General features: G+C 38.2%; 2 protein-coding genes across 2 annotated transcripts in view; one reads left to right on the plus strand and one right to left on the minus strand.

The window, feature by feature from the left end:
• LOC134532727 (uncharacterized) overlaps positions 1-5,410 on the plus strand; it is an 88,226-nt gene extending 82,816 nt beyond the window's left edge. The window contains exon 5 of the mRNA XM_063369518.1: positions 261-5,410. Coding sequence (XP_063225588.1) covers positions 261-604 — 344 coding nt within the window. The 3' untranslated portion in view covers positions 605-5,410. The remainder of the gene's footprint in view (positions 1-260) is intronic.
• LOC134532726 (golgin subfamily A member 5) lies at positions 3,702-19,470 on the minus strand. The gene is made up of 11 exons (XM_063369517.1): positions 19,196-19,470; positions 18,830-19,019; positions 18,393-18,720; positions 16,937-17,111; positions 15,357-15,497; positions 12,960-13,165; positions 11,649-11,905; positions 10,794-11,039; positions 9,373-9,451; positions 8,277-8,437; positions 3,702-7,176 (listed from the first exon to the last, which is right to left on the minus strand). Exons 1-11 carry the CDS (start codon positions 19,348-19,350, stop codon positions 7,114-7,116), a joined length of 2,001 nt encoding a protein of 666 aa, XP_063225587.1. The 5' UTR covers positions 19,351-19,470; the 3' UTR covers positions 3,702-7,113.
• Positions 19,471-19,917: the final 447 nt, after the last annotated feature.

The following is a 19,917-nucleotide window of genomic DNA, read 5'->3' on the forward strand; positions in this document are numbered from 1 at the left end:
GTAGAGGGGCGTGTCCAGATAACTGCGGTCCAATCATGAACACAGTGCGACAGTGTGGAGGTTTGCATTCTAGCTTGCGACTAAATGAATCCGCGTAATTTCCGTGGCTCTAATGATAAGTAATTATACACTTATCTAGTGTCTGCCCTAAAATAAAAATACGGTAACTGGAGGAACAGACTCCTTGGAATTGTTGGAAGTGAGAACTATTGAACTTGCAGAAAGAAAGAAAGAGGTAGTTTGAAGAGGTTGGCGTGGAGGGTACAGGGCAGTGACGGGCGCAGGCGCGGCGGACCGGAGCGCCTCGCCGCTGAGGGCCTACGACAAGACGGCCGCCTGGGTGGAGGACTCGGCGCCCGAGCAGGAGCGCTGTCGCCAGAGGCTGCAGCTGCTGCGCCGGCGCGAGGGCCTGCTCGACATCACGATGCGCACCGTGGCGCTGATGCGCCGCAACGAGCGGCTGCAGCTGCAGCTGTCGGCGCTGCAGGAGGAGACCCGCGCCTTCGTGCGCTCCGTGCTCGACAACCCGGAGAACCGGCGGCCGGAGGGGGGCGGCGGCACCGCGCGGGGAGCCCCCCAGCCGGACGACGCGGCGGAGAAGTGATGTCGCGTCGTCCATGTCGTGACGGGACCTACCCCCTCTTTCTTTTTGAGTGATGGCAGAGCGTTTCATTGGGCCCAGGGGCGCAACAACAGGGGGCGGCAAGGGTATTTTGCCCCCCCCCCCCCCCTCTGAAACCTTGAAGTGGGGGCAAACGGGGGCAAAGAAAGTGCTGTGGAATCAATTTTTTAGATAATAAAACTGCTTAAATAGCACCATTTTCCACCTTGAAATACAAATTTTCCCGGGGGAGGACCCCTGGACCCCCCCCCCCCCCGCTTCAATAGGGGGGGATCGATGATTCTTTATAAATAGATATATTGCCCCCCCCTTCCCCCTTTGTAAATTTAGTTGTTGCACCCCTGATTGGGCCAGTAAGTGGGCACACACTGCGTTTGTAACGCTGCCGAGTTTCCTAACCGCAACAAAAGCAATAAACCAGATGGGTCTTCTTTTTACTACTAGAACAGTATATTTGGTTGTAATTTAATTTCAGGGTGAATATATATGTTATTTCTGGGAAAATTCCACTGTATATTAAGTGCATCCAATGATTAGAGACCGGAAAAATTCGCGGGTTCAATGACCTCCGGGATAGACTCCAATATCCTCTACACACTCGGGCAAATGCCAACTGTTCATTGGCTGCTGACTTGTGAGTCGTCTCGACTGGGTGGTATGAGATTCGACACTTCAATGAGTGAGGTTCTCTAATTGGCCCTCAGTCCTCCAGATTAACAGTGGACCAATGGCAGAAGCAGCACTAAGGTATAATTATTTGAATTTTAGCATAACACGAAATGAACCCGCGAATTTTTCAGGTATCTACCAATAATATTTTGTGTAGTTCCTTGTATTTAAGTGGACACAGCAGTTCAAAACTTATTTATTTCTATCCACTGTTATAATGCTACACAATCAATCAACTGGCAGTGACATTAATTTTAAATTTTTTGCATTGTTTTCACAGACATATCACTCTCAATTCTCAGCCAAAATGTTTCACTTGTAATAGTACAGTATATTTTTCTTTTTTATGCCGGACAAGGTCTTAGTGACAACTTCCTAAATCTTGATACATACCATAACACATTTTTTCATCTTTGCCAAATGCATGAAGACACAGTTTTGACATTATCATTTTTACAGCACATTTGCATATTGTCTTCCAGTATGTAATATGCAGAAGTTTTGAATTATGATTGAACAGATTAAATATATTCCTAATGTTTCAGTTTTAAATGTATTACTTTAGAAAAAACTAAAATGAATTTTGATGGAAAAAAAAATGCTCTTTATCCATACAAGCAAAGTTACAATTGATAAAATTCTAGTAAAGTCTGCAGAATTATGTGAAACAAGTTTCTCATTATATAACAGAAGATGCCAGCATCAAAAAGAAATTTAGGTGTGTATTATTTTCAAAGGCTGTGTTGATATTGTAATAGTAGTATGCATTGTTATATCAGGGAGGCATGTTACTAGTTTGTGTTAAATTTTATAAAAATATATTACGAGTAATCAATGTGAATGAATTAGTGTGTTGGATTTTAAACCAATGAAAGTTGTCAAAGGTTATATATTATCAAACTGATCGGTCCATTTTTAAAAGGTTCTACAAAGAAATTGAGTACATATTATGAATTAAAGATGTTGCTTGAATGGGATTTTTAATAGAAGATACAAAGAAAAGATAATATATACAGATATGAATACAAAAATTATAAAAAATAGATTGTGATGATGTGTGTGTTTACTGTTTCAAAACAATATTTTAATAACAGAAACACCACAGCAGTTTTACAATAAAAAAAAAAAAAGCATATTCATGGCTTAAAAACAATGTATATATGTATAATTACGTACGTTAATCAGTGTTGGCATGGTGGCATGGGCTGCTACAGTTAACAGAAAGTTTTGGTTTCTGTTCCAAACTTCATTAACTACTGCTTGTGTAAAGTACTGTTTGTACCATCTCACAATCACAATTTTAGTGATTATTATTCAAAATTATTATTGTAACAGCAGGAAGATCATGTCATGTGGAGTCTTTTAAAACATTCTTTTATTAATGCTGTCTTCAATGAAATTTATATTTTCTGTTGGTACAATTTTCTAATTGAAGCTGCTGAAGTTATGTATCATAAAATAGCTGTTAAATATTTGTGTGAATTTTCCTCATCATCTTCGATTTTTAAATATATATAACTGCAATTTCCAATAGAGATTTTTCCTTACAGAGCTCTATTCCAGTCCACTCATGCTTCTATGCTATTCTTTCTTGTTATAGTCCTAAACAGCATTCTAGATAAATCAGGAGAAAAATCATGTAGGTATTACTGTGTGAGGAAAATATCTGAAGTTGAAATATCTTGCATTTCTATTAATTTTTTTGTTAATCAGTTAATATGCCTTATAATTGAAGTCTGTTATATGTGATTAGTGCTGTAATTTAAACCTATGTACATTTTTTTACAGCAGCTAAGATAATTTTTACAATGAAGTAGTTTAAGCACAGAGTTTACCCAGCAATATAGTACTTCCACTAAAACTACCAATTTCCTTGATTAAATATCACCTCTTACAAAGATAGAACAAAAAAAGTATATTAAATGTGAAAGTAAGCAATATGAATAAAGATGTGGCTTGAAATGTATAAAACAGCTAGGAATAGTTTTGTACAGAGTAGCAATAGTTCTGTAACTGCTTAATGTGCGTCTAAAGTGTGCTTGGAATTAGTTTATGGTGTGAGAAACTTCCTTGTTGCTTACATATGTGGGCTTGAAACCATTCCTCACATTTTGTCTAAAGGACTAACTTATCCTCTATTGAAAAAAAAAAATGCAAGTGTACTGATGATAAGGTATCTGTAAAAAGATTAAAACTGCACATTTCATAAGTTTCGTAACTGTTTTAAAATGGTTTGAAAATAGAAGCCATAACTAAGCATAGAATAAATAAATGGTAACACAAAAGGCAGTATATCTTGATTCCCAAAAATCGTGATTACAATTTATGTACCAATATGCTAGGTATTCTGCCAAATATTTTAGGTAATATCAAGGTAGGTCTCATATATTACCCACAAAAACACAAAATATATACATATTTACTTTTATTTGTGTTCGATAAAAACAACTTATATGCAGTGGCAGTGAGTCAAAGACCCATTTCACACTTAGACTGAACTGAAAAATTTTACTAGATTTGATTTGAAGTACACAGTTTTTATCAATATTAATGAAAATGTTTTAAACTTGAGTCACAAATTCATTTGTAACAGTGAGTAACATTACCACAGTTCTAAAATAGCATATACAATACAAACAATAGCTCTTTACATTTTCATTTAATACAGTTCGATATCATTTAAAATATTAATCATTCTATTATTTTTTTTCCATTTTACATACCTAAATTCTCCACACACCTTATAACAGTTTAAAAAAATAAAATTTTATGAACATTAAAAATGAATCAGGTTATACATATATATTTTTTTCTCCATACCTGTAGAAGCTGACAGCACAATATGTAAAGTGAAAAACATGGGAGTAAAAAAGGGCTTCACTAGCTGACACTTTTAGCAACCAAACACCTAGTAACAATAAAACGTACACAACTCAGTATTATACGGAGTCGAGTGCTAGTTTGAGTATCGGCAGTTTTAACTGACCTGAGATGCAGAAAAAGGGGCAAAATGTGTGGGGCACATGTAAGTTATGTTGACTCAAACATATTTATGCACAAATGGCACATCATTCTACGACAAATAAAGTAATGTGACTAAAAATCTCCATTTTACATTATATAAAATTTCTACGATGATGAAAATGTATAGACAGCTGATGGTGGTAATATATAAGGTGATTTTATATATAACACAATGTTTTGAAGGTTTTTGTATAAAAAATAACACTGTTTAAAGGGTTAGTTCGTAATGTTTACCAGATAGGTTAGGCCTACTGTATGCTTCCGTAAATCATATTATTTGCTTTTATGCTAAAGTCATCAACATATCCACATAAGCTGAAGTGAAACAAATTTAAATTATACTTTTTTTTTCCCACTGTAAACTTCATTTAGTGCAAACAAGCACATGCTTTAACCGTTATAAAATTTGTTCATTCTAAAACATAACAAACATGTAAATTTTAACACACACTGTTTCACGCACACAGGTGTCAAAATAACTTTTATCTTTCTCATTCCAAGAGTGGTTCCAGTATCCTGAAAGCAGTCAGTAGCACTGAAAGGACACAACCCATTTCTTTTCATTGTATTCATAACAAATTTGTATACAAATGGCACGTATCACTGTAAGATTAAAATTATTTAAAGAAAGGGGTAATGTATGTGAACAATTATCTCGTGACTAAAGGTGTCAGATGAATGATCTATATAAAATAGTGAAAACATTTGCGGCATGTCAAAGGTGGTGGTAATGTTCGCCCAACAAATAAATTTCCGTAATTTCAGCCTATTTAGATTTTCTCTTCAAATAAATTTTATCAGCATGTCGTACACTTAATGTAACTTTAAAAACCAGCAAGCATATCTGTTAAATGTTTTATAGCTTTGGTGGAGTAATTAATATCAATTAAGCAGACTTAGAACCAGCACTGACATACCAGCAATATTTTGTGTGTTGTAAATTAATTGTCCTGTACTGATACCACTAGATTATGTTTTCAAATATGTGTTCTGTTATTTATGTGTGCATGTATATTCAAAGTATAAAACGAAAATAATTACAAATTGTACATTGTTTGTGTTACATTAGCAATAAAATGTTTATTTAAAAAAAAACTATCCAGTGTTTGCTAAATAACAGACTAGTACTATAATTCTTACTCAATCACATGACCTAACACTAGTACCTTCGTGAGATACTATCTCCTCAGCTCTTACTTCATATTCACAGGTTGGTTATGATGCAGTCATATAGCTGCATTTTTAAAGGAAATTAAATTGATATTCCCATTTTTATTGTATATTTAAATAGAATTTCTTGACTTTATTGAAGGGTAAGCTACATGTGATTTACAAGATGCTGCTTTTGATGCTAGTCTCTGGCATCTCATCGCTCTCCTAGAGTGACTTACAGGCGAATAAAGCAGCTACTGTTGAACCATTTGGACAGGGCTACTAAAAGCATAAGACAATGCTAGCGTTCTGAAAGAAGTTTTGTGGGGACAGAAGTTCCGAGTGTGATGGCGTCACGAGATGACGTACTACCAGCCACTGTTTCACTTTGTGCTTGAGAGCTTTCCAAGCTCAAGTTATATATTCTGTGATAGCACAATTGAAAAGAAAGACGATATTGGTACAGAAATGTATGTTTTGGTGGAATTCAGACACGAACAAGAAAACAAGCTTGATTTGGCGGGATGTGTCGCAAATGCGCACAGCAGTCAGCTGTTTGACCCTCTGCTTCATACAATATTTTAACAAGGCATGTCTTACGCACTGATGAAATCAGCCAATTAATAGCTTGACAGGGATGGGAAAGTTGAACATGTTCAACATTTACCTCTGCGACCGCTGACGGCAGCGACTTTACTCTTTTGGACGCCAATACCAAAAGCAGCAGCATCTTTTGTAGTTCCATCAATGAATTTGGTGGCGAATTTAGACTCTGCCCGAAGCGCCATGTATAGCAACCTTTAATAATTATAGTTTGAACAATGCCAATTCAAAAAACGAGGTAACTCAAACTTAAAATATAACAAACATAGATTAGATGCAACATTAAATATAGCAGTAATGCTGCTTGTTGCGTACCTAAGTTTTTGTCTTATGATGATCTACAAGGCAGTTCAAGCTTGGCACTCATGTTCTTGAGCATGAACTGTTATGAATTATGTTCAGCTACTACGATCACACACAAATGATTTAAAACTCACCAGTACAAAAACATTCAACATTTATAACATGGGGACTATCACATGTGTACAAAATGGAATTAGGTTAATATTTTATAAAAAACAATATGAGCCTTTTAATTTCCTAGTTATAAAACAGGCTTTTTATAAGTAGTGTATGTAATAGCTGGCAATTAAGTAACTTCTGAAGGATAAAAATGTTTATTAGATCAGGTAAACAATACAGAATTACATAAGATTCACCAAACAAAAAAAAGTCAAATAAAAATAGGTATAATCAGGTACTCTTAAACATTTTTAATGTGGCTAACCATCTGAAATAAAACTATAAAATTGATTAAACATGACCCAGTTTGAGGGACAAATCACGATGGAAAATTCCAATCAACAGTTATTGAATTTTATGAGATTGTCAAATTAATAACAAATGTATATTTTGGCATAGTATGAATCACGAAAACAGTTTTGTACACTATGACAAACATAATAACTCTCATAAGCTACGACAGTAGTTGAATGTGTCACCAAACTACTGGCAGGTATGGTGATTGTGCAATACTGATTCAAGTCGTCGGGCCACAGCAGAAGCGTAGCCATCACTTTGGCATTCCCGGGAACCACACTGCTTCACACCTGGCCTTGAGGCGTGTACGTAAACAGCACCAGCATCACCCACAAGTGCAGCATCACCTGGAACACCACACCACACCACACCACGTCACTGCTAAACAGGTGTCTGCCAGACATCAATCACACAAACACCCCCCCCCCCCCCTCCCCTCCACGGAGTGTCAACAAGGGAAAAATATTTCGTACCAACTTAGACAAGAAGAAAGTACTAGATTTGAAAAAAAAAAGTACTAAATTATAATTTTTTTATGGTTTTAACAATTTAGGAAGTTATTATGGCATTGCAATGCTTGAACTTAAATATCACACCACACCCACATAAATTCCATAGTTTTTAAAAATAATTACGCTTAATAATAAAACATATTGGAGTTACTGTGATATTATTATATTAAAGAAAAAAAAATACTAGATCTGAGCGTAAATGTACTAGACCACTTAAAAAACTTATAAAAGTACTAGATCTAGTACGAAAGTACTAACTGTGGACAACCCCCCCCCCCCCCCCCAACACATTCTCTCTCTCTCTCTCTCACTTTCTCTCTCTCTCTCTCTCTCTCTCTCTCTCTCTGCATACGTTTCCCTTTCATTTCAATGCCTGAACACCAACCCATTACTGCTGCGCTGATTTCAAGAGAGCCCCACTCAGGAACCTCACTGGACCAAACGGACCACGTACTGAACTTTTTGACTATTCATCAACAGTGGCAAAAACTTATTTTTACGTCAATGCGTGTTGTATGTGTACTTGTAGTAAAATGTACTACTCTACTATTGCACTACACAGATATACAACATATAATAAAATCAAATACTTGTTAATTCTGGAGTGAATGACACTTCCTGTGGCCAGACAGTTAATTACTCTGCAATAGTAACACGCAGACACATAGACTATCACACAAAATCACTGAATTAAGACTAACCTTTTGAAAAAAAAAAGCAAGTTACATTATGAACACGAAATATTAAAAAACAAAATATTCCAATCAGTTAATAAGCAAAATTTTTGATATACATGACATCTTTACCTTGAGTATCACTCAACAAGTGTCTATTATTACCAGTCGAGGCTTAGGTCAATAAGTCAGCATTTCAAAGTTATGGAAATTCTCAGGTTTCGAAGTTTTAGTGCATGATGTACGCCTTGTGAGACTCACCATGTAGCAGACGACCAGTATCCTCGCCAGCGGGTAGCGGCGTAGGAACACGCCTGTGCGGATGCTGACGGCGTCCAGCGAAGAGTAAGCCCGCTTCACCCTCCGAGCCATGCCGGTGTCGAACGGACTCTCCACCAGGAAGCTGGGCACCTGCGCTTTGGCTGTTCGGAGTCCCGGCCAATTACATAAATGTTTTCAGGAAAGCCAACAGTTAGTGCTGTGAAAACTGCTGCACTTGCACCAAAATACTGCATCATATTTAATTAATTTTCACTACAACTACTGTACAAAGTCCTTTCAGTACATTGTAAATGTAAAAAAAAAAAAATAACAACTATGTGAATGTATTTAGTGGTGCACTGAGAATTACTATATTAATTTGAGTTACTGATTGAATTATCAGTAATAAATACAATAATTATCAGACACCATTAACCAATTTTTTAAATTAATGTTAAGTACTACTTGTTGCCAACTTAGATTAGCATCTCAAAATTTTCCTTTTCACTTTTTTTTATGGGAATAATGTCTTTATTGACAGCAAAGTCGTTATATATGTAGAAGGAATCTTAAATTTTATAATCTTTATTTTAAAAATGATGAATGTTTTTTTAAGCTAATACAATGTTTTAAGGATTAAAATATGTAAGTTGGCTGGGCTTTTGGAGTGTAGCAGCATCCAGTTTGAAGAAATAAATGTCTGACATTTTTGGTCAAAGCTGCAGTTACTGCATTTGGGCTGGCAGTGACTTACTAATTATAAATTTACTAAATTATCTGTGGAATTTTTTTCCCCTCAACAATCAAGATTATGATGAGAAAATTTTTTAACTATCACAGATTAATTGTAATAAGCAGTGGTACCCAAATAATATTTTACATGAAGAACAATTACGCAAGTATTCAATATTTTACTATTTGCATTCCATTTAAACACAGCATTTTACATATGAGTACTAAAAACATGGTTGCTAAAAACTTGGAATTCGAAATTCCTTGACTTTTCCAGGTTAACTGTACAGAGATATTCCACCCCTCCCATCTAGAAATTTTATTCCAACCAGAATGCAGTGAATTATTGAAGCAGCAAACTTACCATCATCAGTGTCGTTCACGCTGATAATACCATCATGTGGGTTTTGATGCAGCGAGGACACAGCTTCTCTGTACTTGTTCTGTGAACAGAAAGACAGAGAGATAACATCCACACAGTATTACATAACACATGTAACCAAGATAAAATACACAGTTATTATTAATTTTCTATGGTCTATGGACATCTTTTAAAGGTAAACGCAGGGTTAGAGTTTTGCGTGATAAAAGGCACTGCATAACGTAAGGCACTGAGGCTTAAGCCAATAAGATCTCCTAAAAAAAAATAGTTAATAGTGGGTTCTAAAACAAATGTTCTCTTAAATTGAATCATGCCAGAGGTTGAAATCAGAACACCAAATCTTACCACACAAGCTTGAAACCTCAGTCACTGCTCAGAGAACTTTAATAATCTTCTAAAGCCAATTAAGGCGGCAAATAGGACCACATATGCTGAAAAGTCTCTTAGATGTAACAGGTACACAAAGGTACTTTGCAGCAGTAAGACACAATATGTTGTACAGAAATTACTTATTTATTTGTATTAACTTCTCCAAAATTGATATCCACAAACAGCATATTGTGTTTAACCTTGTTACAAAAAATAAATTCTTAGTTTTCAGTTTATAAATGAAAAATAACTTATTTTTTAACTCATATTTTTTGCTTGTTTTCATTTGTTTGTTTTCAAACTGTTAGTTGCTTATTGAAACATTAATTTACAAATGGAGGCTGGAAAATTTAATAATTTAATACGTAATTATACAAAATAAGACAATTGCGTGCAATGGCAAAAATTCATGGTACCAAACATTTGTACGGAAATGCGTTTCATGTGGTCATTTTGCACGGGAAACAGTAAAAGTAATTACATTACATGAAGCCGTATATTACTGCATTAACCTTTGAAAATTAAATTTTGAATAGTTGACATAAAACAATTAAAAAATGTCTCCATCACGTTATTACGAACATTTATTTGGAGTTGAAGCAGTTGGTATTTTTCTCGTTGTTTGTAGTGGCGGCCATGCTCAGAATAAATCCATTTTTTGTTCTTATCTAACGTTACTGTGATGGTGATATGTGTATTTAAGATGTATTAGATATTAAAACATAGGGTGTTTAAGTTTGTTATGTACGGCTGGCACACGTAGCTAGGAAATGATGCGAGTTCAAAGTATGTAGTCGTACAGAGTGAAAAAGGGTACTGGGATAATGGTGGATTTTTTTAGGTTATGACAGAAACATTCATTTTTCAGTAGTAATAGCGGCAGAAATAGTGACGGTAATAGTGACAGAAATGCAGATTCCATTAGACAAAGGCAAAATTGGCTTCCGCCGATCCGTATCGGCACAACTCCAGTGGATATCAACCAAGGTGGCAAGGTGGCAACGTCACTTGTAAAACCCTGCCAGGACACTCACCTCGAGCTTCTCGAGCTGCAGCCGCAGGGCGTTCCGCTCGGTGGTGGCGGTCTCCAGCAGCGTCTGCCTGTGCACGAGCGTCTGGGTGAGGCTGTGCAGGCGGGACTCGAGCTCCCCGCCCGGGGGCGAGGCGGGGCGCCGGGCCAGCTGGGCTCGGAGCCGGGACAGCTCCTGGTCCCGCTCCTGCACCCTGCGCGCCAGGAGGCCGCACTGCCGCGCCAGCTCCTCGCGCAGCGCCCTCAGCTCCTGCAGCGGCACGGGCCAGCACTCGCTCCTCACCAGCTACCCTTACTGATACAGTGAACAGTACAGTACACGTTCAGGACCACGGCCGTGCCTGATCAGCGATACAACCAGTTCATCAAATGTCAATAATATTTAAATGGAAACAACTAAAGAAAAATACTGAAGTAGTGTGACGAAACAAAGTTTATATAACCTGTTCTACGAAAAAAAAAAAGAAAAAAAAATACACACGTTTGCAGAAAATGAAATCCCAACTTCCAAGGATATTGCCAGACAAATGAAATTCGGGAGTGTTTTCACACGTGCGCCAGTCGATCGACGAAGAGTGGTACCGGTAGGACCTCTACGACCTTAAAAACGCAAGTTCGCTTTAAATATTCACCCTCTAAACTTTGTACGAGCCAGTGCGACAGGACTAAGAGAAGGTGGATATGTTCTTTCGAAAGACTCGGCAGAGATGTATCCACGGTGCATCGGTGTTGGAAAAATGGTCATGGGAAATGTAAGTACGGTTTTAAGGATCCAATACTGTATAATTATGTTCACTGTATAGTATAACCATAAAAAAAAATTCAAAATAGCAGGGACAATAGCATACTGACGACGCACCTCCGCCTGACTCGCGCAGTCCTCCTCCGCAACCTGACGCCTCCTCCGCTCCTCCTGCACGGAGTCCTGCAGAGTGCGTGCGGCCGTCGCCGCCTGCTCCCGGCACGCATCCAGCCGTGCCTCGGAGGCCTGCAGCTCGTCGCGTGCCGCCTGCAGCCGTGCGCACGCCTGTGCCGCCTCCTCGCGCAACAGCTCGCGCTCGCTGCGCAGCTGTTCCAGCTCCAGGAGCGCGGCGTCGTCCGCGCGGCCGGCCGGGCCTGCACGCACGTGAAACATCCTGCCACCCTCATCACTTTCATCTGGGACCAATCAAGCCACTCATGTTCAGTTTTTTCTTCTTTTTTTCCAGATTTATTCCAGTTTTTGACCTTGGTCACCTACTTACATTACTGAGATGCAGGGGTTTAAGTTCGCTCAGAGTTCACTGCTACTGTCAGTTCCATTTCTATTATCTAGCAGGTTACATTTCACAGTTAAAACTAGTTGACATTTTGATGCCTACTGCCTTGGTTGGGAATGGGATACAGGGCTGACGGAGGACTGGGGTGGATGATAGTGGATGAGGATGATAGGTGGTTGGGATTTCCCAAAAAAAAAAAAAAGGGCCAGCCGAAATATTAAAAGTGAGGCGCCGCACACTATGCAACGGCAAACACAAGATGGTAATGGTCCTCCGGGTGTGATGTCACCACTAGCAGTGGGGAGGCAGAAGGGTTGTTGCCCGGTGAGGGCAGGCCCCTAGGATGCCACTAATCACACTACACAAATAGACCTGGTAAAAAGGTGATGAACCTCACGGTCGGCCCGATGCGACCATTCCGCTTGAAAGCCGCAAACACGCTGTCCCTTCGGCTGAGGTGGCTGCTAGGGTAAAGGGGGTAAACGGCAGGTCCGACCATTATAAGCTTGCAGGCCCTCGAACCATTGTCACGGCGGTGCGCCGTAACGGCCTCAGTAACCCGAGGAGACACCAAGGATTGGCGTCAATCCGCCATGGTCGAGGTCCCAAACACGCCGGTTAAATAACTTTCACTGAGATTTATTTAAATTTTGAGAGCTGAATGCCAGTTTAACAGACGAACATTCCCGGAGTAGGCTGTAGCTGCAGAAAAAATAAAGAAACACAAAGGAAAAAATACTTACCACCTAAAAATTTAAATAATACAAAAAAAATATATAAAACTTGGGTGTGGAGGGCTGGCACAATATGTTTCAGGTACCACATCAAAATATTACCGAAGGAAGAGACAAAACGTTTGGTCATTTTTCTTTGGAGGTGTTTGATCTCCCACTCTGTTACTTCTCCCTCACCGTCGCCCCGCAGCTCGGCGATGAGGCGCTCCTTGTCCTGCAGGATGCGCTGGGCGCGCGTGCGGTACTGCTCCAGCTCGGCCTGGGCCTCTCGCAGCTCCCCGCGCAGGCGCTCCCCCTGCGCCTGCATGTCAGCGCGCGCCTGAGCCAGCTGGGCCTGCAGCGCCCCCGTCTGGCGGGCTCCCTCCGCTTCCAGCGCGGCCAGCCTGCGCAATCGCCAACCCTCCCCGTTCCCACACTGTCCGAGCAATCAACGTTGCACTCGGCTGATGTGTGCGTCTCTTAGTTTGCAGCACAGAGTAAGCGGCGCTCACCAGTGGGGGATCCAGGATTTTGGTTTGGGAGGGGCTTGACCCAGCTGAGGCTAGGCTTTATCAAGGCAAACACTAAAACAATAGTGGACCCAGATGCTTTTGGGGGGGGGGGGGGGGCTTGAGCCCCTTAGCCCCCCCACTGGATCCGCTACTGGCGCTCACTGATGTCAGACTGATACTACCTCGCTTGTTAGAATTAAAAAAATTAATCATTGATAACAATGTGTTTGGACCATAAAAAAAGCATCTATTGACAGTATAATTACTAGAGACCTGCAAAATTCGCGATATTCATTTCGTGATATGCTACAATTGAAATAATTATACCTTAGCGCTGCTTCTGCCACTGGTTCACTGTTAATCTGGAGCAATGAGGGCCAATCAGAGACCCTCGCTCATAGAAGTGTCGAATCACTCGGTCGAGACGACTCACAAGTCAGCAGCCAATGAACAGGTGGCATTTGCCCGAGTGTGTGGAGTGTAGTAGAGTCTATCCTGGAGAGGTCATTGAACCTGCAAATTTTGCAGGTCTCTAATAATTACAGTTGTAGTCATTTAAAAAAAAAAAATTCTATGCTAAACACCAATTTATTATTTCACAGGAGATACTATTTGTAGTAGTTGGGTCACTATTAATAACAAGGCATTCCATGAAATTATGTGTTATGCTCAAACAGAGCATCTTTCAATTACGTCTCCCGACTATCATAATATGCTTTTGATGAAATACAACAAAAAAATATATTTCAAAAAATTCTAATTCCAAATTTTCCTTTAAAAATACAATTTTTTTCAGATTCATTACAGAACTGTGCCGACATTTGTGATTTATGAAATATACTTTGCAACAGAGCACATGGAAACAAGGACAGCACCAATGGCAGAAATTTTGCACTGGAAAGAGAGTAAAATGTCCATTCAAATACATACAGCACTGCAAACTAAGGAATCAGACATGCTATAGGTACAATTATATTTATAACAATCTCCAGTTACTTACCTACTTTTTGTTAAAACATCTAAAACTTGCAGCTTTAACTAAACATAAGATAAAACACACAGCAAAAAAAAGCACTATGTAAGGAAACCAAAACAAAATCCCTCACTCAGATAATGATTTGGAAAGTGAAGATACAAAGAAAGTAGCTATAACTGGAAAGCAATTTGACAGAAAAGACTAAATACAAAAAGTTTTTGCGAGAATCCAAGGAAACTTTGGTTCCGAAATGCATAACAATTAATTGCCTCTCTCGACAATCAAGGATTTGCTAAGGTGGTTTTACAATCTGTCAATCACACCACTATTTCATAAGTGGTTTTTTGCAATGAGAGAATTCTTACACATAATTATCAACATGTGTATATTAGTTGTAAACTTTGTATTTTTTGATGTAAGGTATATGTTCTCTAGAGACATAACCCAAACTGTATTCAATCAAATTTCATTGAAGTACTTTTCTAGCAGTGTGCATGTTTGGGAAAACACCGAGGAACATGGTGCACCAGTAAAACATTGAACTCATATTCAGAAAGACCGGCATTTTACACATCTGCCCAAAAATCACTCTGTGCGGATAACTCCTTGCCATATGCCACTGATGATTCCGTCTTCAAGTTCTGTGTGTTAAGTTCTACTTTTCTGTCTATACTGAACTCCAGTCCGTATTACGTTGAGCCAAAACAAAAAATAACTAACAAATGTAAAAAAAAATGTTTAGTTTTGTTGAGAATAATAAATTGCAAATCATTTTAGGCAGGAGCGTACCTACGCTGAATTTCATTTCATTTAACGGAAGGGGGAAGATAGAACTACTTTGGCTGCTGTTTGCATTCAAATTCGTTCCATTTGCTTTCAAATTCGTTCCATTTGCTGGTGGGAATGATAAGATTTTTTTAGGATTTTGGTGATGAGGAGGGGAGGGGGAGGGAGGCTATGAACTGTTATTTTTTTGTTTCACTAACAGTTGTTTTCATGTACTGTCATCGCCGGTGAGATCGAACTTGTTACAAACTGCACGAACAAGCACGCCTGAGTGGCTCATGTCCTAGCAGATACAGACACCACGTCTGCAACGAGCATCACCTTTCCTTCAGCGCAGAAACTTCCTGCTGCTGGGACACTCGCTGGCTCGCGAGCTCCTCTTCCTTCGTCGACAGTTCCGACTGGAGCGACTGGATGGTCAGGCTCTTCGTGTCCGACGACTCAGCAGACGTCAGCAGCTTGCTAGGGGACCAAAGTGCAGCCCAACCATACTTGCTTAAAACTAAAATTTTCATTTCATGTGGACAATACTTGCGAAGAACAAAACAGTATGCGATTAAAAGAAAGGGTTAAGTTTTCATAATTCCATTTAGCAATCTAAATATGAAAAAAAAAATTCTTGAGACAATTATTAAAATGATTTAAAAAAAAAATTATTTGAATAGTGCTAAAGCTATGTAGATGCTTTTTGTATGTTCAACCACAGTGCATAATATGTGTCAGCAATTTTTCAGTAATTATTCTTGCAAACATTTGAAATAAATTAGTTTTAAAAACAAATTTGAAAACACATAGCTCAAAATCTTTCACTTCACCCATCAGCAACAGAAATTTGAGTTTGACCTAAAAGAAATTTGGAGGTTGAAAATTACAAACTTCTGCAAATTCACTGAAAATTAAAACTATGGATTCTAGCAATCAACATTATGCTCTGGTATCTTAAATAATAAGTAGGTAATACCTTTAACATGTAGATACTTATTGTGTTGACAGAATGAACTAGTGTAATTTATAAAACATGATGCACAGCTTATAGTCGTAGATCATAGAGAGTGGAGGGAGGCTTAAAGGGTTAAAGCCCTACCTTAGTGATTGTAACTTACGCTTGATAAAAAGGCATTTCTCAAAAAGAAAAAAAATATGGTGTCTGAACCCAAGCATTTAGATCCACCAATACCCTTAGCACCTACAGAACAAAATAAATTTGGTTACAATCCTCTGCAAAGAATGTCATACTATGTTGTAAGAAAAAATAGTTGGTCAGTGCAAATTCACATTTTTTTGAGCTTCCTCATACTAAGCAACTTGTTCATGGAAAGACTGAAAACAACCCTATCTCCAATAAATCGCCATAGTTGGCTCTGAACCAGTAAAAGAACTGCAGTAATGCATTGATCAAGTGACTGCTAGATGTTAAAAACGCAAATAATTGACTATACGTAAAGCTTATTTATACTCAAATTCACACAAAATAAAAAATGATGATGGTTACATGTCAAAAAATTTTAACATATTTTTTAAATATCTATACGGCACAGAAAACTTCTTCCACTAATTCCACTCTAAGAAAATGTCCACACTAACAGTTTCCTTTTTAGAATTATTTCCTTCTGAGTTAACTATATATTTTTGTACACTACAAACAACTTGAAAGGCTCAAAAAGTAATAATATTTGCAGAAAAACTAAGTGATATTTATTTTGGATGAATTACACTTATCCGAGTGAAAAAGTGTAAGAGTGTAGACAAGGGGCTGTGATAGGGATATGAGTGGAGAGGTATAAGAACCTAACCAAGGGTGGTTACGAGCTGAGTTTAGTGCAAGACTTGCATTTAAAATGTTCTGTTTCGGGCAAACACAACATGCTATGTGCAAGTCCAGCACTGGTCTTGATACACACTCTCTCTCGAGCTCCAGGCTGGAGACTCGCTGCTGCAGAATGGCCACCTGCTCACTGGACGCCTCCAGTTGAGACTCCAGCTTGAAGATGACGCTCTCCATGTCCTGCAGACTGGACGATAGCTTCCCTTCCCTCGTCTGAGCCGACATCAGCTCGTTCTGCAGGCTGGAACAATCTGCCATCAGGTGGGCAAAGGAAAAATATTATCTGATGACACCAGGTACAACATTTGGAGAACAACACTAAAACATATCAATCGCTAGTAGTTTATTCAGGTGACTGTAAACAGTTTTCAGTGGGGCTTCTCTAAAGGAGACTGTAAATATGTAGAAAACGGTATTTGCGAAAAAAAAAAAAAAAGCTAAAAATCCTAAAATACTTTTATTACATGCTCTTTCACTTCCTCTTTTCAAAACAACCAGCGGAGATAAGAAATTCCAAATACTTTAGGATATATCGAATTTTTTAATTTTCACAGTTGGGCAATATATGTTAAAAAAAAATTTAAAAATTCCGAAAATACTTTTATTCTATGCTCTTTAACTTCCTCTTTTCATTAAACCCGGCGGAGATAAGAAATTCCAAATACTTTAGGAGATATAAAGTTTTTAAATTTTCCATCACAAAACCTGTGCATTCATGCGGCATTCAACATTGTTTCTTGTTTACGAGTATGATCTTTTTTTTTCGCGACGTAGGTGAACATCTACATCATTTTCTACTAATGGCAAAGGAATTGTACCCGCCTCTAACTTAGGTGAGTTTTTAACATTTCAAATTTTAATGTTTTATTTTTGTTGTTTGGATATTGATGCGCAAGTAATAAGTAAAAAAAAAAAAATACGTGAGTTCCTACTGTTCATCCTTTGTCCCGGTTTGTTTGGTCAGGTCAGTTACATTATAAATACTTTAAAATAAACAACCATTTAAATTAATTCACATTATTTTTAATGTCCGCTTAGTTTGAAAGTATTTATAATGTAACTGACCTGACCTAATCGACCATTTAAGTTCCTACTGTTCATCCTTTGTCCCGCTTTGTTTGGTCAGGTCAGTTACATTATAGATATTTTAAAACTAAACAGCCATTAAAATTAATTCACATTATTTTTAATGTCGGCTTAGTTTGAAAGTATTAATAATGTAACCTAATCAACCATTTGATTAATTAAGCATTCACGAACACACTACAAAATAACAAAAATGTTGACGGTCGAATGGTTGACAGGTCTTGTATTGCAAAATTAAAAAATTCGATATCTCCTAAAGTATTTGGAATTTCTTATCTCCGCCGGTTGTTTTGAAAAGAGGAAGTGAAAGAGCATAGAATAAAAGTATTTTCAGATTTTTAGCATTTTTTTTCGCAAATACAGCTACTCTACATATTTACCAAGGAGACCTCTCAAGGTGAGGTAAAATGTTAAATATTGGTTGTGACAATAAATGTGGAACTTACCTCGTTCGGCTGCTTTTGTTCGTCGCAAGAGCTGGGACATCTCACTGTTGATGCTTCGCAGCTCTGTTTTAAGCAAGCTGTTCTCTGTTCTAAGGTCTTCACTGACATGGCCGGCCGGCGATATGCCATTCAGCTGCACTCTCGCTGCACCAGGACTCGCTTCTGGCACCACTTCCACCAGCTCACTGGAGGGCGTGCTGCGGAGAGAGAGTGATACGGAGTGTTCGGTGCCGTTGGTGGGGCCTCCTGCTGGGAACGAGGGTGCTTCCTCCACTTCTACCATGTGGTCTACGGTATCACCCTCAGCCATTGCTGCCATGCTCCTTGACTGGCAAAAAACACATACAAAGTTCAGCTAACCTTCAGTAACCCGACAACCAGTGAAGCCCCTGTAAGCCTGGCCTTACAGCAGGCTACATGGGTGAACAAGATCTTACCTGTTCTGAATGTTCTGAACTATTTAAGAACTTCATTAATTCGTCATCACTGTGAGGTGTAGATGTTCTTGTTGGAGCTAGACTGGCGAGATTGGGTGATGAGCGCACTGAAGAAAATGCACTCTTGTTTCCCGAAGTTTTCGTTGCACTAGAAAATAGTTTCTTAGGCACAGGAACTGGTTGACCTTCCCTGGGGTTTAAGGAAAATAAATAAATGGCAGGAATGTCAAATAAGCTTAAATTTAACTAGTCCTACTAAAGAAATGAGCTATCACAAGGCATAAATAAAAATTAGCATAAACAAATAGCACCCATTTGGCATGATCTATAAGTATCTGCATCATAAAGTCTAAATATTAAACGTACCGTTGTATAATTTCCTCAGAACCATTGGAAGTTTCCACACCCCCTAACAGATCAGGGTTCAAACCCTTTTCTTTTTGAAGAGCAACAGCAGCATTCTGATCAATCTGGTTGAGGAAATCTTCTGCTTTACCTGCGAGATCTTTAAACCATGCCATATCAAACACTGAGCCTGAATAACTACGAAATGTAAGGAATCACAAAACAAACACTCATTTCAGCAACAATTTGACATTTGACAACACAACATGCATAAAAAACGTACACGTATTCATGGACCAAAGAACAAATGCAATGAGAGATACAGCACAGTTGTCAATAATTTTAAAGTGTGTCCTTTAAAGCCAAATAAAGGTTAAAAATATTTTGGAAGCTTTATATTTTTGTTTTAGCGCTTATTTTCAAGTGTAATTTAATTATAGCACAATCCTACTATCAACTTATTTATATATGCTTATTATTTGTTTTTCTTTTCAAATTAGTTTTCTAAGTTAATACATAAAAGCTAATACTCAAAATTTCATGACAAAAAGTATGTTTCTCATGTCAAATTGATGGCAGGATATTTATTAGACAAGGCAGTTTATACTACAATAGAAAAGGCAAACCTAATATAAAAACTTGTTTATAAAATTTACAATCTTCAAATGATGTTCTTCTACGTTTCACAACAAGAATATAAATTATATCCTTGATTTGGTTTCACTGCTGGAAATATTTTTTTA

This window comes from Bacillus rossius, chromosome 6 (genome assembly GCF_032445375.1).
Source record: "Bacillus rossius redtenbacheri isolate Brsri chromosome 6, Brsri_v3, whole genome shotgun sequence".
Classification (NCBI taxonomy): domain Eukaryota; kingdom Metazoa; phylum Arthropoda; class Insecta; order Phasmatodea; family Bacillidae; genus Bacillus; species Bacillus rossius.